General features: G+C 52.4%; 1 protein-coding gene across 1 annotated transcript in view; it reads right to left on the reverse strand.

Annotated features, from left to right (window-relative positions):
• The window catches only part of LOC149434125 (transcriptional repressor scratch 1-like), a 28,003-nt gene extending 14,622 nt beyond the window's left edge, over positions 1 to 13,381 (reverse strand). The window contains exon 1 of the mRNA XM_089664076.1: positions 11,185 to 13,381. Coding sequence (XP_089520202.1) covers positions 11,185 to 11,296 — 112 coding nt within the window. The 5' untranslated portion in view covers positions 11,297 to 13,381. The remainder of the gene's footprint in view (positions 1 to 11,184) is intronic.
• Between the last annotated feature and the right edge of the window lie 9,976 nt (positions 13,382 to 23,357).

Below are 23,357 nucleotides of genomic sequence, written 5' to 3' on the forward strand. Positions count from 1 at the left end.
GCGAAGTCTGATGTTTCATGTCTCAAGAGACCTGAGGGTGGTGAAGTCTAATGGTTTGCTTCTCAGTAGACCTGTGGGTGGTGAAGTCAGATGGTTTATGTCTCTGGAGACCTGGGGGGGGTGAAATCTGATGGTCCATGTCTCAGGAGCCAGAGGGTGGGGAAGTCTGATGATTCATGTCTCGGGAGACCTGATGGTGGTAAAGTCTGATGGTTTATGTCTCAGAAGACCTGCAGGTGGTGAAGTCAGAAGATTTATGTCTCTGGGGACCTGAGGGTGGTGAAGTCTGTTGGTGCATATCCTAGTTTCCCGGACCTCAAAAGGAAGGTTTCATCATGCTGATCCTTCTAACTTCAGGTGGACATATGAAATATATCTCTTTAATCGTTCTGCAGGCCGGAACCATAGAAAAAGCTTTAAAACTATTCTTTCTGGAAGGATCTTCTTCTGACCCATATTCTATAGAGTTCTTAAAGGGAATTTCAATACTATCTAAGGAAGGAAAAGTAAGAATGAGAACTGAAGAATTGAACTTGACACAATAAATAATGGACTCAATTGACCTCAGTGCTAATAATAAAGTATAGTGTACAGAACTATGTCCTCCTGTGTCCTCACAGGACCTGACGAACATTGAACCTACAAACCCAACACTCTCCTCCAGGGTGCCCAAAAAACAACATTTAGAAACAACGCAAAGGAAAAATGTATACCGCTTCAAAGATTACCACAAAGCAGAAATATATACTGAAAGGTCAACACCATAAACCAGCCTTTCCCAACTTTTTTACCCTTGAGGAACCCTTGAAATAATTTTCAGGTCTTAGGGAACCCCTATAAAACCAATTGGAAGGAAAGCCCCTTACAGTGGTGGTCATTGAGAAAAAAATGACCCTTACATTGATGGCCATTGAGAAGAATGCCCCTCTTTCAGTGGGGGTCATTGAGAAGAATGCCCCTCTTACAGTGGTGGCCATTAAAAAAGAGTACCTCCCCCCTTACAGCGCTGGCCATTGAGAAGAATGCCCCTTACATTGGTGGCAATGAGAAGATTGCCCTGCTTACAGCGGTGGCCATTGATGAACGTCCCTCTTACAGTGGTGGCCATTGAGAAGAATTCCCCCCTGCAGTGGTGGCCATTGCTGCTTTTACATTAGTGGTCAGGTTCCAAGTGTTGTACGTCTCAGGACTATGCAGGCACCAATAAATGAAAGGCCAGGCAGCCACAGCTCAAAGGCCCCCAAGAAACCTCTGGGGGATCCCTAAGGTTCCATGGAACACTATTGGAGAATTGCTGCTATAAACTATAAAAGTGGGCCTGTGTTACTTTATCCAACCTTTTTACCCTTGAGGAACCCTTGAATTTTTTTTCAGGTCTTGGGCAAGCCCTGCTAAAACTAATTATTTGGCCCAACGCCACATTGGGTAACTATCAAAGCACTTTCTTGCTCCCCTTGCTCTATTGGCACATTAGTGTGGATTCCTAGCAGGTTGCACCCCCCTATCCTTTGTCCTACTTAATCCTTCTCCCTTTCTATATGGGATAGGCAGAAAGCCAGAAGGCTCCTTGCTTCCCCACATATCCCCCTAGATCCTGTCTTTGGAAACCCGGAGTTTGTGCCAGGTTTGGGACCCTCTTGTTTCCAATGGTGGATAACTGAAGGCTTCTTATGCATAGGTGACTTCCTCAATGGTAATAATATACACCCTGGCTCATTATCGAGAGGCCCTGCAAATGCCCCTGAAGAAACGTTTTGATGTACACAACTTCTGTCCTATGTCAGAACCAAACTTCAGCCTCTTGATGGTCCCCCTGACTTTGACATTGTTTAAAGTAATCTGCCAATCTGGATTCTTGGTGAAGGGGCAAGTTTCTATAGTATGTAACCTACTAGCCGTCCAGAATTGTCAACATTCCTACATGAAACTTTGGGAAAAGGAACTTATCAGAATGGCAGGATATTGCCAACAATCTAAAGTCTCTACTAATACAACCCTTATAGAATCTAATTCTAAAACTCTCCTACGATGGTATCTAGTACTGGTCAGGATTGCTTGAATGCATTTATCGACATCTTCAGCCCGATTTAGACATTGCGATCAGCAGGGTTCCATGCACCATGTCTGGTGGAAATGCCCCAAAGTAGGCAGATTCTGGAGAAAAGTCTTTACGTTTATCTGGTCAGTTACGGGCACAAATATTCCCCCATCTCCGGACATGGCCTTGTTTCAGAAATTACACTCAAGACTAATCCCGTATACATTATTGGCTGCTAAAATCGCTATAACGAGGTGATGGAAACGGACTGCTGTGGTACAAATGGATTACGTCTATCACAAATTAGATATCTCTCACCAGATTTAAAGGGCCTGGGAGACACCTCCCTCCTTACTCCTGGTGACCTCACTTTTCTCTTGCCTTTTCTTTTTCCTTTTATTTCTCTTTATTACAGTATGAAGCAATGGACATTATGTTATGGTGTTTTCATGCCTCACATTACTGTTGGTCTCTCAAGAACACCACGAGTTTATTGATGCTAGTTGGTATAACCAAGGAAACAACTTTGGCCCTCCCCACCACATGGAACGCTCTGCTCTGAGAAATCACCTTGCGAGTGGTGGGGGAAGGGGGGGAGAGGCGTGGTCTGTTTATTTCTCTACCATACCAGGAGGTAATGGACTACTAGCTGTCTTTTGTCCCCCCCATTGGATTGACTATTGTCAATTGTTATATTTTCTTGTGTGTTGTTTTGTTCTTAAGGGACTCTTTAGGGTCAGGCAATGTTGTTTCTTTCCCTGTATATGTGGAAACTGTAATAAATAGATTGGCATAATAAAACTAATTAATTGGGAGTCAGTGGAAAAAATTCTCCTTACAGTGGTGGACATTGAGAAGAACGCCCCCCTTACAGTGGATGACATTGAGAAGAATGCCCCCATTATAGTGGTGGACATTGAGAAGAATGCCCCCCTTACAGTGGTTGACATTGAGAAGAATTCCCCCCTTACAGTGGTTGACAATGAGAAGAACGCCCCCCTTACAGTGGATGACATTGAGAAGAATGCCCCCATTATAGTGGTGGACATTGAGAAGAATTCCCCCCTTACAGTGGATGACATTGAGACGAATGCCCCCCTTACAGTGGATGACATTGAGAAGAATGCCCCCCTTACAGTGGTTGACAATGAGAAGAATGCCCCCCTTACAGTGGTTGACAATGAGAAGAATGCCACCCTTACAGTGGTTGACAATGAGAAGAATGCCCCCCTTACAGTAGATGACATTGAGATGAATGCCCCCCTTACAGTGGATGACATTGAGAAGAATGCCCCCCTTACAGTGGATGACATTGAGAAGAATGCCCCCCTTACAGTGGATAACATTGAGATAAATGCCCCCCTTACAGTGGATAACATTGAGATAAATGCCCCCCTTACAGTGGATAACATTGAGATAAATGCCCCCCTTACAATGGATGACATTGAGAAGAATTCCCCCCTTACAGTGGTTGACATTGAGAAGAATGCCCCCTTACAGTGGATAACATTGAGAAGAATGCCCCCCTTACAGTGGATGACATTGAGAAGAATGCCCCCTTATAGAGATGTACATTGAGAAGAACACCCCCCTTACAGTGGTTGACATTGAGAAGAATGCCCCCCTTACAGTGGTGGACATTGAGAATAATGCCCCCCTTACAGTGGTTGACATTGAGAACAATGCCCCCCTTATAGAGGTGGACATTGAGATGAATGCCCCCCTTACAGTAGTGGACATTGAGAAGAATGCCCCCCTTACAGTAGTGGACATTGAGAAGAATGCCCCCCTTACAGTGGTGGACATTGAGAAGAATGCCCCCCTTACAGTGGTGGACATTGAGAAGAATGCCCCCCTTACAGATAGCTGAAAAGATCATTGGTGTCATGCCGCTGACCCTGCCATGTGGTTTTGTTGGTGTAGTCACCAACAAAAGAAAGGCCAGGCAGCCACAGGTCAAGGAACCCCAAGAAACCTCTGGAGCAGGGATGGGCAACGGTGGCCTTCCTGCTATTGTGGAACTACATGTCCCATGAACTGACAATTACAAGCCTGACTCCCAGAGGCAAAAATATGATGGGAATTGTAGTTCTGCAAACGCTGGAGGGCTGCAGTTGCCCACCCTTGCTATGGAGGAACCCTAAAATCCCATGGAACCCTGGTTGAGAATGGTTACTATGAACTATATTAGTGGACCCATGACCCTCTAGAATTCACCCTGGTGGGGTATATTTTATGGAGTTTGTTATACTTTTCCCATTGAAAATTAGAACAGAGGAGGGACATAGTCCCACTTTTATAGAGTTGTTTTGGTGATCTCAGTAAATATTCCTGGTTGGTGGTCACTTCCGATGGTTAGTGATCATCTCAGTAAATATTCCTGGTTGGCGGTCATCTCAGATGGTTGGTGGTCTCAGTAAATATTCCTGGTTGGCGGTCATCTCAGGTGGTTGGTGGTCATCTCAGTAAATATTCCTGGTTGGCAGTCATCTCAGATGGTTGGTGGTCATCTCAGTAAATATTCCTGGTTGGCGGTCATCTCAGATGGTTGGTGGTCATCTCAGCAAATGTTCCTGGTTGGCGGTCATCTCAGATGGTTGGTGGTCATCTCAGTAAATATTCCTGGTTGGCGGTCATCTCAGATGGTTGGTGGTCATCTTAGTAAATATTCCTGGTTGGCGGTCATCTCAGATGGTTGGTGGTCATCTCAGCAAATGTTCCTGGTTGGCACTCATCTCAGATGGTTGGTGGTCATCTCATTAAATATTCCTGGTTGGCGGTCATCTTAGTAAATATTCCTGGTTGGCGGTCATCTCAGATGGTTGGTGGTCATCTCAGTAAATATTCCTGGTTGGCGGTCATCTCAGATGGTTGGTGGTCATCTCAGCAAATGTTCCTGGTTGGCGGTCATCTCAGATGGTTGGTGGTCATCTCAGTAAATATTCCTGGTTGGCGGTCATCTCAGATGGTTGGTGGTCATCTCAGTAAATATTCCTGGTTGGCGGTCATCTCAGATGGTTGGTGGTCATCTCAGTAAATAGTCCTGGTTGGCAGTCATCTCAGATGGTGTCAGGAAAGGCTTATCCATAGTGCAAGTGAGGGTTCGTGGCACATAAATATGCGCATGTGCAGAACAATAACGGGCCACATAGATGTGCATGGTTTTGGGCAAAAGCGTGCACAAATGCGCGCGCGTATGCACACACATGCATCCAGGCTCGCGCCTGTCACTAATGCTGGTGCCAAAAGGGCTATTTGAACTGGCTGCAGTCTTGTCTCATTGCCGTTTGGTCTGCAGCTTCTGAGTGTTCCTGATCCTTGTGCCCGACCTCTGATATTATCCAGCTTGTTCCTGATCTTCGCTTGTCTGCTACCTGCCCCGACCCCCGATTGTCTTGACTACTCTTCTGTCTCCTGATCTTGTCCGATTGTACCTCTGCTGCTGACTTGGCCTGACTTCTCTGCCTTCTGCTGTCTATGCCTGATCTGCCCGACTGTTACCGACCCGGCTCGTCTGACTTCGCATCTGTCATCATGCTGGCTACAGTCCATCAGTCTGGCAAGTCCGCATCTGGATTCTGCTTCCTGCTGTAACCTATAACCTGCCATCCAGCAAGATCTGTAACTAGCTGTCCACCTTCAACCTGTCCTGCTTCTTCACCTGTCTGTGGACTTTAACTCACGCACATACTACTGGACTGATCACAGGCACTCATACCACACCGTGCTCCTGTGGCTACTGTCCCTCCACCAGTGGCCCTCGAGCTGGAGCTGTACGGGAGGCCTGCCTCTTCACGTGAGGCTCACTATCTAAGGCACGTGACAGATGGTTGATGGTCATCTCAGATGGTTGGTTGTTATCTCAGATGGGTGGTTGTTATCTCGGATGGTTGGTTGTTATCTCAGATGGTTGGTTGTTATCTCAGATGGTTTGTGATCATCTCAGATGGTTGGTGGTCATCTCAGATGGGTGATAGTCATTTCAGATGGTTGGTTGTTATCTTGGATGGTTGGTTGTCATCTCGGATGGTTGGTTGTCATCTCGGATGGTTGGTTGTCATCTCCGATGGGTGATAGTCATTTCAGGTGGTTGGTTGCTATCTCGGATGGTTGGTTGCTATCTTGGATGGTTGGTTGTCATCTCAGATGGGTGATTGTCATTTCAGGTGGTTGGTTGCTATCTCGGATGGTTGGTTGTCATCTCGGATGGTTGGTTGTCATCTCGGATGGTTGGTTGTCATCTCGGATGGTTGGTTGTCATCTCAGATGGGTGATAGTCATTTCAGGTGGTTGGTTGCTATCTCGGATGGTTGGATGTTATCTCGGATGGTTGGTTGTCATCTCGGATGGTTGGATGTTATCTCGGATGGTTGGTTGTCATCTCGGATGGTTGGTTGTCATCTCGGATGGTTGGTTGTCATCTCGGATGGTTGGTTGTCATCTCGGATGGTTGGATGTTATCTCAGATGGTTGGTTGCTATCTCAGATGGTTGGATGTCATCTCGGATGGTTGGTTGCTATCTCGGATGGTTGGTTGTCATCTCGGATGGTTGGTGGCATCTCGGATGGTTGGTTGTCATCTCGGATGGTTGGTGGCATCTCGGATGGTTGGTTGTCATCTCGGATGGTTGGTTGTCATCTCGGATGGTTGGTTGTCATCTCAGTAAATATTCCTGGTTGGCGGTCATCTTTGAAGCCGTTTTCCCTTTGAGTTGTTGGTTGCTATCTCGGATGGTTGGTTGTCATCTCGGATGGTTGGTTGTCATCTCGGATGGTTGGTTGTCATCTCGGATGGTTGGATGTTATCTCAGATGGTTGGTTGCTATCTCAGATGGTTGGATGTCATCTCGGATGGTTGGTTGCTATCTCGGATGGTTGGTTGTCATCTCGGATGGTTGGTGGCATCTCGGATGGTTGGTTGTCATCTCGGATGGTTGGTGGCATCTCGGATGGTTGGTTGTCATCTCGGATGGTTGGTTGTCATCTCGGATGGTTGGTTGTCATCTCAGTAAATATTCCTGGTTGGCGGTCATCTTTGAAGCCGTTTTCCCTTTGAGTTGTTCCTCCCATATCCTACAGATCCAAGAGGCGCAGTATCACCTAGAGCCAGATCAGGCGTTGTGCTCCTCTCTGGGGACATTTCTGGGATCTGTCCTGTGGTTGTCACAGTCTTGTGAGGTCCCTGTGTGCTCAATGACCGTATCTATGTCCTTCCTGCCGATGATGAATCCTACAGATCCTGCTGTGTAGACACACGACACCCTGAGAAGTGGACAAGTGGCCACAAAACTGTGGAACATCTGGAAATGGTTAGGCTGCATTGTAGAGCCGCCCACATGGCCCAATGCGTGGCGGTATTATCGGTGACACGGCATCCTATAGGAGGACACACATGGGGGTCGATGTGATTGAATTTGATAGGAAGCTGAACATTTCTTCTGTCATCCATACATTCCTGGCCTGGCTCAGTGTGATGCACCTTTATGTAACGCACTCACTACTGCCCCCTGGTGTCCTCTCTCAGCAGATGTTGGCTCCCCCCCCCCATCCTTCCTCAATCTCTCTGCTGCTTCTCGATTTCCCTCACCTCAGCAGATCGTCTCTGCCGTGTACCCTAGTGGTGTCCCCTCCTTCATCCATGACCCACTTCGGCATGCACCCCCCAGATGTGATGGAGGGGTGCGCCATGTATGGTCTGCATGGGGTGTGTTGTGTCCACCTACTGCAGAGCAGAGGGCAATCAGGACACACACAGGCAGAGCCGGGGAAGGGGTGACCTTGGCTTGGGGGGGGGGGGTGGCAGGAAGAGCAGAGCCCTGTTGCTTGCCTTGGCATCCATCTTTGTTCCTTCTCCATAAAAGACACAAAAGGCAATCCCTGTCCCCTTTGTATTACCCCCCAGTGGGGGGTGGAGGGGGTCTCGGCTCCGGGATCTGGATGGTCATGTGACGTTTGTTCTGCAATGCCCAAAGCTGCGCAATCAGCGAATTTCCCAAAATAGCATCTCGCCTGGCTCTCCAAAACAATGAAATTCCAGCAGTTGTGAGCCCCCTCCTCCGCCTCCCTCCCATCCCCCCCTCCGGAATATCTCAAGGTCAGAGGAAGAATGGTGGGACCCCCCATGTCCACACACAACACCTGGCCGGGGACCGGGATGTCATTGTCCCCATTATTACTGGGGGGCAGGATCCCCCCCCCCATACACACTCCCTGTGCCCTTCAATGGATGCACATTCTCCCCCCACCTCCTCCTCCTCACTCAGCTCTAAATATAGTTCTGCATTCAATACACAGGCCTCAGATCTGCTGCAGAGCATTGCGTGTGTATGTCACCGGCTGCAGAGCATTGCGTGTGTATGTCACCGGCTGCAGAGCATTGCGTGTGTATGTCACCGGCTGCAGAGCATTGCGTGTGTATGTCACCGGCTGCAGAGCATTGCGTGTGTATGTCACCGGCTGCAGAGCATTGCGTGTGTATGTCACCGGCTGCAGAGCATTGCGTGTGTATGTCACCGGCTGCAGAGCATTGCGTGTGTATGTCACCGGCTGCAGAGCACTGAGTGTGTATGTCACCGGCTGCAGAGCATTGCGTGTGTATGTCACCGGCTGCAGAGTACTGAGTGTGTATGTCACCGGCTGCAGAGCACTGAGTGTGTATGTCACCGGCTGCAGAGCATTGCGTGTGTATGTCACCGGCTGCAGAGCATTGCGTGTGTATGTCACCGGCTGCAGTATATGAACCATGGTGGAGCATTGCAGGGATATGTAACCCATGGCAGAGCATTCTCTGTATAGGAGCCCCATGGCAGAGCATTCTCTGTAGAGGAGCCCCATGGCGGAGCATTCTCTGTAGAGGAGCCCCATGGCGGAGCATTCTCTGTATAGGTGCCCCATGGCATAGCATTCTCTGTAGAGGAGCCCCATGGCGGAGCATTCTCTGTATAGGAGACCCATGGCGAAGCATTCTCTGTATAGGAGCCCCATGGCAGAGCATTCTCTGTAGAGGAGCCCCATGGCAGAGCATTCTCTGTAGAGGAGCCCCATGGCGGAGCATTCTCTGTAGAGGAGCCCCATGGCGGAGCATTCTCTGTAGAGGAGCCCCAAGGCGGAGCATTCTCTGTAGAGGAGCCCCATGGCGGAGCATTCTCTGTATAGATGCCCAATGGCGGAGCATTCTCTGTAGAGTGGCCCCATGGCGGAGCATTCTCTGTAGAGGGGCCCCATGGCGGAGCATTCTCTGTAGAGAGCCCGATGGCGGAGCATTCTCTGTAGAGGAGCCCCATGGCAGAGCATTCTCTGCAGAGGACCCCCATGGCGGAGCATTCTCTGTAGAGGAGCCCCATGGCGGAGCATTCTCTGTAGAGGAGCCCCATGGCGGAGCATTCTCTGTAGAGGAGCCCCATGGCGGAGCATTCTCTGTATAGATGCCCAATGGCGGAGCATTCTCTGTAGAGTGGCCCCATGGCGGAGCATTCTCTGTAGAGGGGCCCCATGGCGGAGCATTCTCTGTAGAGAGCCCGATGGCGGAGCATTCTCTGTAGAGGAGCCCCATGGCAGAGCATTCTCTGTAGTGGAGCCCCATGGCAGAGCATTCTCTGCAGAGGACCCCCATGGCGGAGCATTCTCTGTAGTGGAGCCCCATGGCAGAGCATTCTCTGCAGAGGACCCCCATGGCGGAGCATTCTCTGTATAGGTGCCCCATGGCGGAGCATTCTCTGTAGAGGAGCCCCATGGCGGAGCATTCTCTGTAGAGGAGCCCCATGGCAGAGCATTCTCTGTATAGGTGCCCCATGGCGGAGCATTCTCTGTAGAGGAGCCCCATGGCGGAGCATTCTCTGTAGAGGGGCCCCATGGCGGAGAATTCTCTGTAGAGGAGTCCCATGGCGGAGCATTCTCTGTAGAGGAGCCGCATGGCGGAGCATTCTCTGCAGAGGGGCCCCATGGCGGAGCATTCCCTGCAGAGGAGCCCCATGGCGGAGCATTCTCTGCAGAGGAGCCCCATGGCGGGGCATTCTCTGTAGAGGAGCCCCATGGCAGGGCATTCTCTGTAGAGGGGCCCCATGGCGGAGTATTCTCTGTATAGGAGCCCCATGGCAGAGCATTCTCTGTATAGGAGCCCCATGGCGGAGCATTCTCTGTATAGGAGCCCCATGGCGGAGCACTCTCTGTAGAGGAGCCCCATGGCGGAGCATTCTCTGTAGAGGGGCCCCATGGCGGAGCATTCTCTGTAGAGGAGCCCCATGGCGGAGCATTCTCTGCAGAGGGGCCCCATGGTGGAGCATTCCCTGTAGAGGAGCCCCATGGCAGAGCATTCTCTGTAGAGGAGCCCCATGGCAGAGCATTCTCTGTAGAGGAGCCCCATGGCGGAGCATTCTCTGTAGAGGGGCCCCATGGCGGAGTATTCTCTGTAGAGGAGCCCCATGGCGGAGCTTTGCATGTGCGGTGGAGTATGCAGGCGGTGGGGTATGTAGAACACTGCGGAGGACTGTGCGGGTGTAGGAGTGACTGTAGATTTCTGGATGTGTCAGGGATTGCAGAGCACTGCGTGTGTTTGCAGAGTAATATCTTTGCGCACATGGTGTGTGGATCCCGGGACATGCTGCAGTCAGCTGTTTGCTGGGGACTGCAGAGTTGTCTTCTCACATGTGCAGTGCGGGGACTTTAGGCCGGGAGTGATCAGCACTGTTGGGTCCAGTAAGGGCCATTGGCCAACATTGGTCATTATGGACTGTCCCTCAGAACACCAATCAGTGCTGGCAGACCTGGGGGAGATCCACTAATGAGGGCACAACTGGTGCTTGGGGTCATTGCTGCTCCACGGGGATGACCCCCAATTATCACCACATGGGGTAAAGGCTGTGTCGGATATCTGCCCCCCCCCCCGCCGCGGTCCCCCCAACTGTGTGATCTCATGCTCATTCATGTGTGTGAACTTAGTTACCCCTTTGCTGTGTATGTGGCATGGTGTGTTGGGTTCCTCCAGGTGAAGCCCTCTACTTGGTCCTTCTAGGTCACATACATGTAAAGCTGTTTGCCCCATGAGGGTCACTATGCCCAGTACTGGCCCCTGAGGGTCACCCATCTACCAATGCCCAGTACTGGCCCCTGAAGGTCTATGAGGTCTAGAGACCAGGGATGGAGCTCACCTTTGTCGGAGATGTGTGCAGTGAAGTCTGACCGATGCCTGACATAAGCACTCTCGCTGTCAGTCGAGCAGAAGCCGTCCTTTACCTTTTTCACCAGAAAGGACCTTGGCATTGTTCCTCTTCCCCTCCAGAGGTGAAAGGTCAGTGCAGGGTCAGGGAGGAGGAGAGGGTTATGGAAGTGAAAAGAAGAATGAAGAACGATGCTGAAAGAGGGACATCAACTGCAGTTCTCCTCCTCCACGCTCCCCGGAATGGGACACCAAATGTTCTGCTGGGTCAGAGAGATGGAACCAGTGGAGGGAAAGGGGTAGAGTCCCAGCCCTCAAAATAAGGAGAACCTCTGCTGGGCACCATCAGGTCTCTGGAAGGCTGCACTGGACAGTAGTTTAGATGCTTCTCCAGATACCAGCAGGACCTTTGATGACCCCCCAGATTCTGGCAGGGGAGAGTACTTTGGATGGTCCCCCAGATTCCAACAAGGGACAGCAGCCTGGAAGACCCTCTAGATTTCAACACTGGACAGGAGTCTGGATGGCCCCCCAGATTCTGGCAAGAGAGGGTAGTTTGGATGGTCCACCAGATTCCAACATGGGACAGCAGCCTGGAAGACCCTCTAGACTTAAACACTGGACTGGAGTTTGGATTGCCCCCCAGATTCTGGTAAGAGAGAGTAGTTTGGATGGTACACCAGATTCCAACATGGGACTGGAAGTCTGAATGGTCCCCCAGATCTTGGGAAGGGACAGCAGCTGCAATGATCCCCACGATTTCAGCACTGGACAGGAGCTTGTTGGATGATACCCCAGATTTCAGCTTTGGGCACCTGTCTTGATTGACTCTTAGACTTCAGCACTAGACAGCAGCTTGATGGTCCCCCAGGTTTCAGCACTGGACAGCAGCTTGCTGGTCCCCCAGGTTTCAGCACTGGACAGCAGCTTGATGGTCCCCCAGATGTCAACACTGGAGGCCAGCCTTGATGATCCCCCAAATGTTAGCATTGGACTTCAGTCTTGATAATCCCCAGATGTCAGCACTGGCCAGCAGCCTGGATGTTCCCCCAGATGTCAGCACTGGCCGGCAGTTTGGACATGTCTCCAGATTTCAGCACTGGACAGCAGCCCTGATGCTCCTCCAGACTTCAGCACTGGACAGTTCCCAGGACCAGCAAGCCCCGCATTGCTCTGTACCTGTGGTGTCTCGCACCTTGCTGTGTGCCCTGGTGGTCTCCCAGGTGTCTTGGTTGGGGGTCTGTCTCCCTGGTCTTGCTCTGTACCTGTGCTGTCTCGTACCTTCCTGGTGGTCTCGCAGGTGTCTTGGTTGGGGGTCTGTCTCCCTGGTCTTGCTCTGTACCTGTGCTGTCTCGTACCTTCCTGGTGGTCTCGCAGGTGTCTTGGTTGGGGGTCTGTCTCTCTGGTCTTGCTCTGTACCTGTGGTGTCCTGCACCTTCCTGGTGGTCTCCCAGGTGCCTGGTTGGGGGTCTGTCTCTCTGGTCTTGCTCTGTACCTGTGGTGTCCTGCACCTTCCTGGTGGTCTCCCAGGTGCCTGGTTGGGGGTCTGTCTCTCTGGTATTGCTCTGCACCTGTGGTGTCCTGCACCTTCCTGGTGGTCTCCCAGGTGTATTGGTTGGGGGTCTGTCTCTCTGGTCTTGCTCTGTACCTGTGGTGTCCTGCACCTTCCTGGTGGTCTCCCAGGTGCCTGGTTGGGGGTCTGTCTCTCTGGTCTTGCTCTGTACCTGTGGTGTCCTGCACCTTCCTGGTGGTCTCCCAGGTGCCTGGTTGGGGGTCTGTCTCTCTGGTGTTGCTCTGAACCTGTGGTGTCCTGCACCTTCCTGGTGGTCTCCCAGGTGCCTGGTTGGGGGTCTGTCTCTCTGGTGTTGCTGTGTCTCGGTATCCTTGTCAGTCTGTTGCTATTTGTGCCTCTCTTCATCAATTCTGCATCATTCCTTTTTTTTTTGCTGTCTTTCCCCCTCCTGGCTTTCTGTTTTCTCTCAGCTCCTCCTCCTTCCAGTGATCTCTCCTTCTATAGAGCTGTCATCCCCTCACACGGCTCCATCCCTCCTTTCCGAGGCGTTTTCCTCTCCTACCTTCCTGCTCCAGTGCTCAGGATGTGTGAAGGCTTTCCACTTCAGCTGCTCCATTTAAAGGGCTGTGATCAGGTGCTGCTGCGGGATGGCCTGCCATAATATCCCAGAATCCCCGGGGAGCCCCACGTCTTTATTATCTTCCTCCCCATCTCTGCAGACGGATCTTCCCTGGAAAACAGAAGGGGGCAAAAATGAGCCCAGGGGAGGAAGAGGAGCTCCAACGGGGGGGAGATTTCCCCGAAGAACCATTCCGTCTCTTTGTCTTGGCTTCTCCCGTCTCGTGGTCTCCTCTGTCGGCCCGACATCTGTGTGTCCTTCTGATCCCGACATTCCCCCGAGGATTACGTGCCGCACTGTAAATGGGGTGCAAAGCTGGGCAGGATCTGCGGTGCAGGCCTCAGGAATCGCTCTAATGGTGTCTATCAGGGGCCGACTGACAACTCAGGGGGCCCCTGGGCAATAGGGGATCATGGGGCCCCTGTGTCCTTACCCAAACCAGGGGCAGACTGATAACTCATGGGGCCCCCGGGCAATAGGGGATCATGGGGCCCCTGTGTCCTTACCCAAACCAGGGGCAGACTGATAACTCATGGGGCCCCCGGGCAATAGGGGATCATGGGGCCCCCGGGCAATAGGAGATCATGGGGCCCCTGGGCAATAGGGGATCATGGGGCCTCTGTGTCCTTGCCCAAACCAGGGTCGGACTGATAACTCATGGGGCCCCCGGGCAATAGGGGATCATGGGGCCCTTGTGTCCTTACCCAAACCAGGGGCAGACTGATAACTCATGGGGCCCCCGGGCAATAGGGGATCATGGGGCCCCTGTGTCCTTACCCAAACCAGGGGCAGACTGATAACTCATGGGGCCCCCGGGCAATAGGGGATCATGGGGCCCCCGGGCAATAGGAGATCATGGGGCCCCCGGGCAATAGGAGATCATGGGGCCCCTGGGCAATAGGGGATCATGGGACCCCTGGGCAATAGGGGATCATGGGGCCCCTGGGCAATAGGGGATCATGGGGCCCCCGGACAATAGGGGATCATGGGGCCCCTGTGTCCTTGCCCAAACTAGGGGTGGACTGACAACTCATGGGGCCCCCTTGGCAATAGGGGATCATAGGGCCCCTGTGTCTTTGCCCAAACCAGGGGCGGACTGACAACTCATGGGGCCCCCAGGCAATAGGAGATCATGGGGCCCCTGTGTCCTTGCCCAAACCAGGGGCGGACTGACAACTTATGGGGCCCCCGGGCAATAGGGGATCATGGGGCCCCTGGGCAATAGGGGATAATGGGGCCCCTGGGCAATAGGAGATCATGGGGCCCCTGGGCAATAGGAGATCATGGGGAACCTGGGCAATAGGAGATCATGGGGCCCCTGTGTCCTTGCCCAAACCAGGGGCAGACTGACAACTCATAGGGCCCCGGGGCAATAGGAGATCATGGGGCCCCTGTGTCCTTACCAAAACAAGGGGCAGACTGACAACTCATGGGGCCCCCGGGCAATAAGGGATCATAGGGCCCCTGGGCAATAGGGGATCATAGGGCCCCTGTGTCCTTGCCCAAACCAGGGGCGGACTGACAACTCATGGGGCTCCTGGGCAATAGGGGATCATGGGGCCCCCAGGCAATAGGGGATCATAGGGCCCCTGTGTCCTTGCCCAAACCAGGGGCAGACTGACAACTCATGGGGCCCCCGGGCAATAGGGGATCATAGGGCCCCTGGGCAATAGGGGATCATGGGGCCCCTGGGCAATAGAAGATCATGGGGCCCCTGGGCAATAGGGGATCATGAAGCCCCTGTGTCCTTGCCCAAACCAGCAGCGGACTGACAACTCATGGGGCCCCCGGGCAATAGGGGATCATGGGGCCCCTGTGTCCTTGCCCAAACCAGGGGCAGACTGACAACTCATGGGGCCCCTGGGAAATAGGGGATCATGGGGCCCCTGGGCAATAGGGGATCATAGGGCCCCTGTGTCCTTGCCCAAACCAGGGGCGGACTGATAACTCATGGGGCCTCTGGGAAATAGGGGATCATGGGGCCCCTGTGTCCTTGCCCAAACCAGGGGCAGACTGATAACTCATGGGGCCCCCGGGCAATAGGGGATCATGGGGCCCCTGTGTCCTTACCCAAACCAGGGGCAGACTGATAACTCATGGGGCCCCCGGGCAATAGGGGATCATGGGGCCCCCGGGCAATAGGAGATCATGGGGCCCCTGGGCAATAGGGGATCATGGGACCCCTGGGCAATAGGGGATCATGGGGCCCCTGGGCAATAGGGGATCATGGGGCCCCCGGACAATAGGGGATCATGGGGCCCCTGTGTCCTTGCCCAAACTAGGGGTGGACTGACAACTCATGGGGCCCCCTTGGCAATAGGGGATCATAGGGCCCCTGTGTCTTTGCCCAAACCAGGGGCGGACTGACAACTCATGGGGCCCCCAGGCAATAGGAGATCATGGGGCCCCTGTGTCCTTGCCCAAACCAGGGGCGGACTGACAACTTATGGGGCCCCCGGGCAATAGGGGATCATGGGGCCCCTGGGCAATAGGGGATAATGGGGCCCCTGGGCAATAGGAGATCATGGGGCCCCTGGGCAATAGGAGATCATGGGGAACCTGGGCAATAGGAGATCATGGGGCCCCTGTGTCCTTGCCCAAACCAGGGGCAGACTGACAACTCATAGGGCCCCGGGGCAATAGGAGATCATGGGGCCCCTGTGTCCTTACCAAAACAAGGGGCAGACTGACAACTCATGGGGCCCCCGGGCAATAAGGGATCATAGGGCCCCTGGGCAATAGGGGATCATAGGGCCCCTGTGTCCTTGCCCAAACCAGGGGCGGACTGACAACTCATGGGGCTCCTGGGCAATAGGGGATCATGGGGCCCCCAGGCAATAGGGGATCATAGGGCCCCTGTGTCCTTGCCCAAACCAGGGGCAGACTGACAACTCATGGGGCCCCCGGGCAATAGGGGATCATAGGGCCCCTGGGCAATAGGGGATCATGGGGCCCCTGGGCAATAGAAGATCATGGGGCCCCTGGGCAATAGGGGATCATGAAGCCCCTGTGTCCTTGCCCAAACCAGCAGCGGACTGACAACTCATGGGGCCCCCGGGCAATAGGGGATCATGGGGCCCCTGTGTCCTTGCCCAAACCAGGGGCAGACTGACAACTCATGGGGCCCCTGGGAAATAGGGGATCATGGGGCCCCTGGGCAATAGGGGATCATAGGGCCCCTGTGTCCTTGCCCAAACCAGGGGCGGACTGATAACTCATGGGGCTTCTGGGAAATAGGGGATCATGGGGCCCCTGTGTCCTTGCCCAAACCAGGGGCGGACTGACAACTCATGGGGCCCCCGGGCAATAGAGGATCATGGGGCCCCTGTGTCCTTGACCAAACTCAAGAAAGCCTATGAAAAAGGTACCAGGGGCATCTCATGGGGCCCCCTTCTGACCCCGGGCCCTCAGTTTCCAAATGGTCAGTCCGCCCCTGGTGTCTATCGCTATCACATCAGAGCCTCCATCACCCCCTCAGTGTGTGGGACTTCATTCACATGGAGGCTTACATTGGCCATACACATCACAATCACATTGGACAATCTCTGTCTCTCAGGTCTGCCTCAGCAGTCTGATGATACGATAGGCCCCCGCACTAGGAGATCATACAATCAGATTGCGATGTGTGTGGTCAGGCTGCCCTGGTGATGTGCCGCCATTTCCATCATGGCCAAAGAGATGAAGGCAAGGGAACGCCAACAGCTTCTTTTTGTGTCTGAAAGTCGGTGAAATTGCCGGAAAATTGGCCTGTGTATGACCGGTATTAGGTTTACGGTAAAAATAAACGGCTATTTTTTATAGTGAAATGGAGACATTTTCTGGTGTAAGTATAAAACAACGTGATAAATGTTCTTGCCGGAAACGAGTGATCCCTGCGCCACCATACACACACCAATCTATATCTGTCTATCCATCTGCCATCCAATACACTACATGACCAAGAGTGACCCCCCCCCACCATCGTACATAGGAGCTTGGTGGACATCCCATTCCAGAACAGGGCCAATAATAGGGAGCAGGCCCCTCCCCCACAGCCATACAATTAATGTCCCAAAGTTCATGGACACCTGAACTTCACACACGATATTGCCCCAAGTATTGTCCCGCCCACCTTCCCCCACACATGACCTTTAATGGCCTCCCAGTCTTAGTCCGTAGGGGTCAATATTGAATTGGCCCCGCCCTTCCCCCACACATGACCTTTAATGGCCCCCCAGTCTTAGTCCGTAGGGGTCAATATTGAGTTGGCCCCGGCCTTCCCACACACATGACCTATAATGGCCCCCCAGTCTTAGTTTGTAGGGTTCAGTATTGAGATGACCCCGCCCTTTCCACACACATGACCTTTCATGGCCCCCGGTCATAGTCCGTAGGGTTCAATATTGAGTTGGCCCCGCCCTTTCCACGCACATGACCTTTAATGGCCTCCCAGTCTTAGTCCGTAGGGTTCAATATTGAGTTGGCCCCGCCCTTCCCACACACATGACCTTTAATGGCCCCCCAGTCTTAGTCCGTAGGGTTCAATATTGAGTTGGCCCCGCCCTTTCCACGCACATGACCTTTAATGGCCCCCCAGTCTTAGTCCGTAGGGTTCAATATTGAGTTGGCCCCGCCCTTTCCACGCACATGACCTTTAATGGCCCCCCAGTCTTAGTCCGTGGGGTTCAATATTGAGTTGGCCCCGCCCTTTGTAGCTATAACAGCTTCAACTCTTCTGGGAAGGCCGTCCACAAGGTTTAGGAGGGTGTCTATGGGAAGGTTGGACCATTCTTCCAGAAGCACATTTGTCAGGTCAGGCACTGATGTCGGGGGAGGGGCACTGATGTCGGGGGAGGGGCACTGATGTCGGGGGAGGAGGCCTGGCTCGCAGTCTCCGCTCTAATTCATCCCAAAGGTGTTCTATGGGGTTGAGGTCAGGACTCTGTGCAGGACAGTCAAGTTCCTCCACCCCAAACTGGCTCCTCCATGTCTTTATGGACCTTGCTTTGTGCACTGGGGGGCAGTCATGTTGGAACAGGAAGGGGCCATCCCCAAACTCCTCCCACAAAGTTGGGAGCATGAAATTGTCCAAAATGTCGCCTTAAGAGGTCCCTTCACTGGAACTAGGGGGCCAAGCCCAACCCCTGAAAAACACCCCCACACCATAATCCCCCCTCCACCAAACTTTACACTTGGCACAATGCAGTCAGGCAAGTACCGTTCTCCTGGCCACCACCAAACCCAGACACGTCCATCGGATTGCCAGACAGAGAAGCGTGATTGGTCCCTCCAGAGAACACACCTCCACTACTCTAGAGTCCAGTGGCGGCGTGCTTTACACCACGGCATCCGACGCTTTGCATTGCACTTGGTGATGGAAGGCTTGGATGCAGCTGCTCTAGAGTCCAGTGGCAGCGTGCTTTACACCACGGCATCTGACGCTTTGCATTGCACTTGGTGATGGAAGGCTTGGATGCAGCTGCTCTAGAGTCCAGTGGCAGCGTGCTTTACACCACGGCATCCGACGCTTTGCATTGCACTTGGTGATGGAAGGCTTGGATGAGCTGCTCTAGAGTCCAGTGGCGGCGTGCTTTACACCACGGCATCCGACGCTTTGCATTGCACTTGGTGATGGAAGGCTTGGATGCAGCTGCTCGGCCATGGAAACCCATTCCATGAAGCTCTCTACACACTGTTGTTGGGCTCATCTGAAGGCCACACCAAGTTTGGAGGTCTTTAGCTATTGACTCTGCAGACAGTTGGTGACTTCTGCGCACTGTGCGCTTCAGCATGCGCTGACCCCGCCCTGTCATGTGACGCGGCCTACCACTTGGTGGCTGAGTGGCTGTTGTTCCCAGTGGCTTCCACTTTGTTATAATCCCACTAACAGCTGAACGTGGAATATTTAGTAGCCAGGAAATGTCACGGATGGACTTATTGCCCAGGTGGCCACCTATCACGGGACCACGCTTGGAGTCACTGAGCTCCTGAGAGCGACCCATTCTTTCACCAATGTTTGTAGAAGCCGTCTGCATGCCTAGGGGCTTGATTGAATACACCTGTGTCCATGGAGGGGATTGGAACACCTGAATCACATGATATGGAGGGGATTGGAACACCTGAATCACATGATATGGAGGGGATTGGAACACCTGAATCACATGATATGGAGGGGATTGGAACACCTGAATCACATGATTGGGAGGGGATTGGAACACCTGAATCAAATGATTGGGAGGGGATTGGAACACCTGAATCACATGATATGGAGGGGATTGGAACACCTGAATCACATGATTGGGAGGGGATAGGAACACCTGAATCACATGATATGGAGGGGATTGGATCACCTGAATCACATGATTGGGAGGGGATAGGAACACCTGAATCACATGATATGGAGGGGATTGGAACACCTGAATCACATGATATGGAGGGGATTGGATCACCTGAATCACATGATATGGAGGGGATTGGAACACCTGAATCACATGATATGGAGGGGATAGGAACACCTGAATCACATGATATGGAGGGGGGGGGACACCTGAATCACATGATGGGGAGGGGATAGGAACACCTGAATCACATGATATGGAGAGGATTGGAACACCTGAATCACATGATATGGAGGGGATTGGAACACCTGAATCACATGATATGGAGGGGATTGGAGCACCTGAATCACATGATATGGAGAGGATTGGAACACCTGAATCACATGATATGGAGGGGATAGGAACACCCGAATCACATGATATGGAGGGGATTGGATCACCTGAATCACATGATATGGAGGGGATTGGAACACCTGAATCACATGATATGGAGGGGATTGGAACACCTGAATCACATGATATGGAGGGGATTGGAACACCTGAAGCACATGATATGGAGGGGATTGGAACACCTGAATCACATGATATGGAGGGGATTGGAACACCTGAATCACATGATATGGAGGGGATTGGAACACCTGAATCACATGATATGGAGGGGATTGGAACACCTGAATCACATGATATGGAGGGGATTGGAACACCTGAATCACATGATTGGGAGGGGATTGGAACACCTGAATCACATGATTGGGAGGGTATTGTAACACCTGAATCAAATGATTGGGAGGGGATTGGAACACCTGAATCACATGATATGGAGGGGATTGGAACACCTGAATCACATGATATGGAGGGGATTGGAACACCTGAATCACATGATATGGAGGGGATTGGAACACCTGAATCACATGATATGGAGGGGATTGGAACACCTGAATCACATGATTGGGAGGGGATTGTAACACCTGAATCAAATGATTGGGAGGGGATTGGAACACCTGAATCACATGATATGGAGGGGATTGGAACACCTGAATCACATGATATGGAGGGGATTGGAACACCTGAATCACATGATATGGAGGGGATTGGATCACCTGGATCACATGATATGGAGGGGATTGGAACACCTGAATCACATGATGGGGAGGGGATTGGAACACCTGAATCACATGATATGGAGGGGATTGGATCACCTGAATCACATGATTGGGAGGGGATAGGAACACCTGAATCACATGATATGGAGGGGATTGGAACACCTGAATCACATGATATGGAGGGGATTGGATCACCTGAATCACATTATATGGAGGGGATTGGAACACCTGAATCACATGATATGGAGGGGATAGGAACACCTGAATCACATGATATGGAGGGGGGGGGACACCTGAATCACATGATATGGAGGGGGGGGGGACACCTGAATCACATGATGGGGAGGGGATAGGAACACCTGAATCACATGATATGGAGAGGATTGGAACACCTGAATCACATGATATGGAGGGGATTGGAACACCTGAATCACATGATATGGAGGGGATTGGAGCACCTGAATCACATGATATGGAGAGGATTGGAACACCTGAATCACATGATATGGAGGGGATAGGAACACCCGAATCACATGATATGGAGGGGATTGGATCACCTGAATCACATGATATGGAGGGGATTGGAACACCTGAATCACATGATATGGAGGGGATTGGATCACCTGAATCACATGATATGGAGGGGGGGGGACACCTGAATCACATGATGGGGAGGGGATAGGAACACCTGAAGCACATGATATGGAGGGGATTGGAACACCTGAATCACATGATATGGAGGGGATTGGATCACCTGAATCACATGATATGGAGGGGGGGGGACACCTGAATCACATGATGGGGAGGGGGGGGGGGCACCTGAATCACATGATTTGGAGGGGGGGGGACACCTGAAGCACATGATATGGAGGGGGGGACATCTGAATCACATGATTTGGAGGGGGGGGGACACCTGAATCACATGATTTGGAGGGGGGGGACACTTGAATCACATGATTTGGAGGGGGGGGGGGACACCTGAATCACATGATTTGGAGGGGGGGGGACACCTGAATCACATGATTTGGAGGGGGGGACACTTGAATCACATATTTTGGAGGGGGGGGGGGACACCTGAATCACATGATTTGGAGGGGGGGGGGACACTTGAATCACATGATTTGGAGGGGGGGGACACCTGAATCACATGATTTGGAGGGGGGGACACCTGAATCACATGATTTGGAGGGGGGGACACTTGAATCACATGATTTGGAGGGGGGGGACACCTGAATCACATGATTTGGAGGGGGGGGGACACCTGAATCACATGATTTGGAGGGGGGGGGACACCTGAATCACATGATTTGGAGGGGGGGGGGCACCTGAATCACATGATTGGGAGGGGGGGGGACACCTGAATCACATGATTTGGAGGGGGGGGGACACCTGAATCACATGATTGGGAGGGGGGGGGGCACCTGAATCACATGATTGGGAGGGGGGGGACATGCATTGGGGGTATCCGTTCCACTATAACACATGGAGGTCACTGAATTGGCTATTACATAGTCAGTGATAATGGGAACCTACAGCATGATGTGGTCCCTGTATTCCAGGACCAGTCCAGGGTCTATAATAGGTGATGTTTCTTGGCCACGGCTTCTCTAAATACATATTACACGTGTTCTGTGTGTCTGTCCCGTGTCACAGGCTGTGACTGGCTGCTGCCTAATGGGAGCCACATGACACCACTCTGCAGTAGTTGGGGCTTTCCTCAAATTACCTGTTTTTTGCTGGCTGACCCGAAACATTCCTCTATATAGATCCTATCACTAGAGGGGTCACCGGCAGGAGGAAGGAGGTCCTGATTCCTCTATATAGATCCTATCACTAGAGGGGTCACCGGCAGGAGGAAGGAGGTCCTGATTCCTCTATATAGATCCTGTCACTAGAGGGGTCACCGGCAGGAGGAAGGAGGTCCTGATTCCTCTATATAGATCCTATCACTAGAGGGATCACCGGCAGGAGGAAGGAGGTCCTGATTCCTCTATATAGATCCTGTCACTAGAGGGGTCACCGGCAGGAGGAAGGAGGTCCCGATTCCTCTATATAGATCCTATCACTAGAGGGGTCACCGGCAGGAGGAAGGAGGTCCCGATTTCTCTATATAGATCTATCACTAGAGGGGTCACCGGCAGGAGGAAGGAGGTCCTGATTCCTCTATATAGATCCTATCACTAGAGGGGTCACCGGCAGGAGGAAGGAGGTCCTGATTCCTCTATATAGATCCTATCACTAGAGGGGTCACCGGCAGGAGGAAGGAGGTCCTGATTTCTCTATATAGATCTATCACTAGAGGGGTCACCGGCAGGAGGAAGGAGGTCCTGATTCCTCTATATAGATCCTATCACTAGAGGGGTCACCGGCAGGAGGAAGGAGGTCCTGATTCCTCTATATAGATCCTATCACTAGAGGGGTCACCGGCAGGAGGAAGGAGGTCCTGATTCCTCTATATAGATCTATCACTAGAGGGGTCACCGGCAGGAGGAAGGAGGTCCTGATTCCTCTATACTGATCCTGTCACTAGAGGGGTCACCGGCAGGAGGAAGGAGGTCCCGATTCCTCTATATAGATCCTATCACTAGAGGGGTCACCGGCGGGAGGAAGGAG

This window comes from Staurois parvus, unplaced genomic scaffold (assembly GCF_062004578.1).
Source record: "Staurois parvus isolate SC_StPar_1 unplaced genomic scaffold, SC_StPar_1.0 ptg001829l, whole genome shotgun sequence".
Lineage (NCBI taxonomy): Eukaryota > Metazoa > Chordata > Amphibia > Anura > Ranidae > Staurois > Staurois parvus.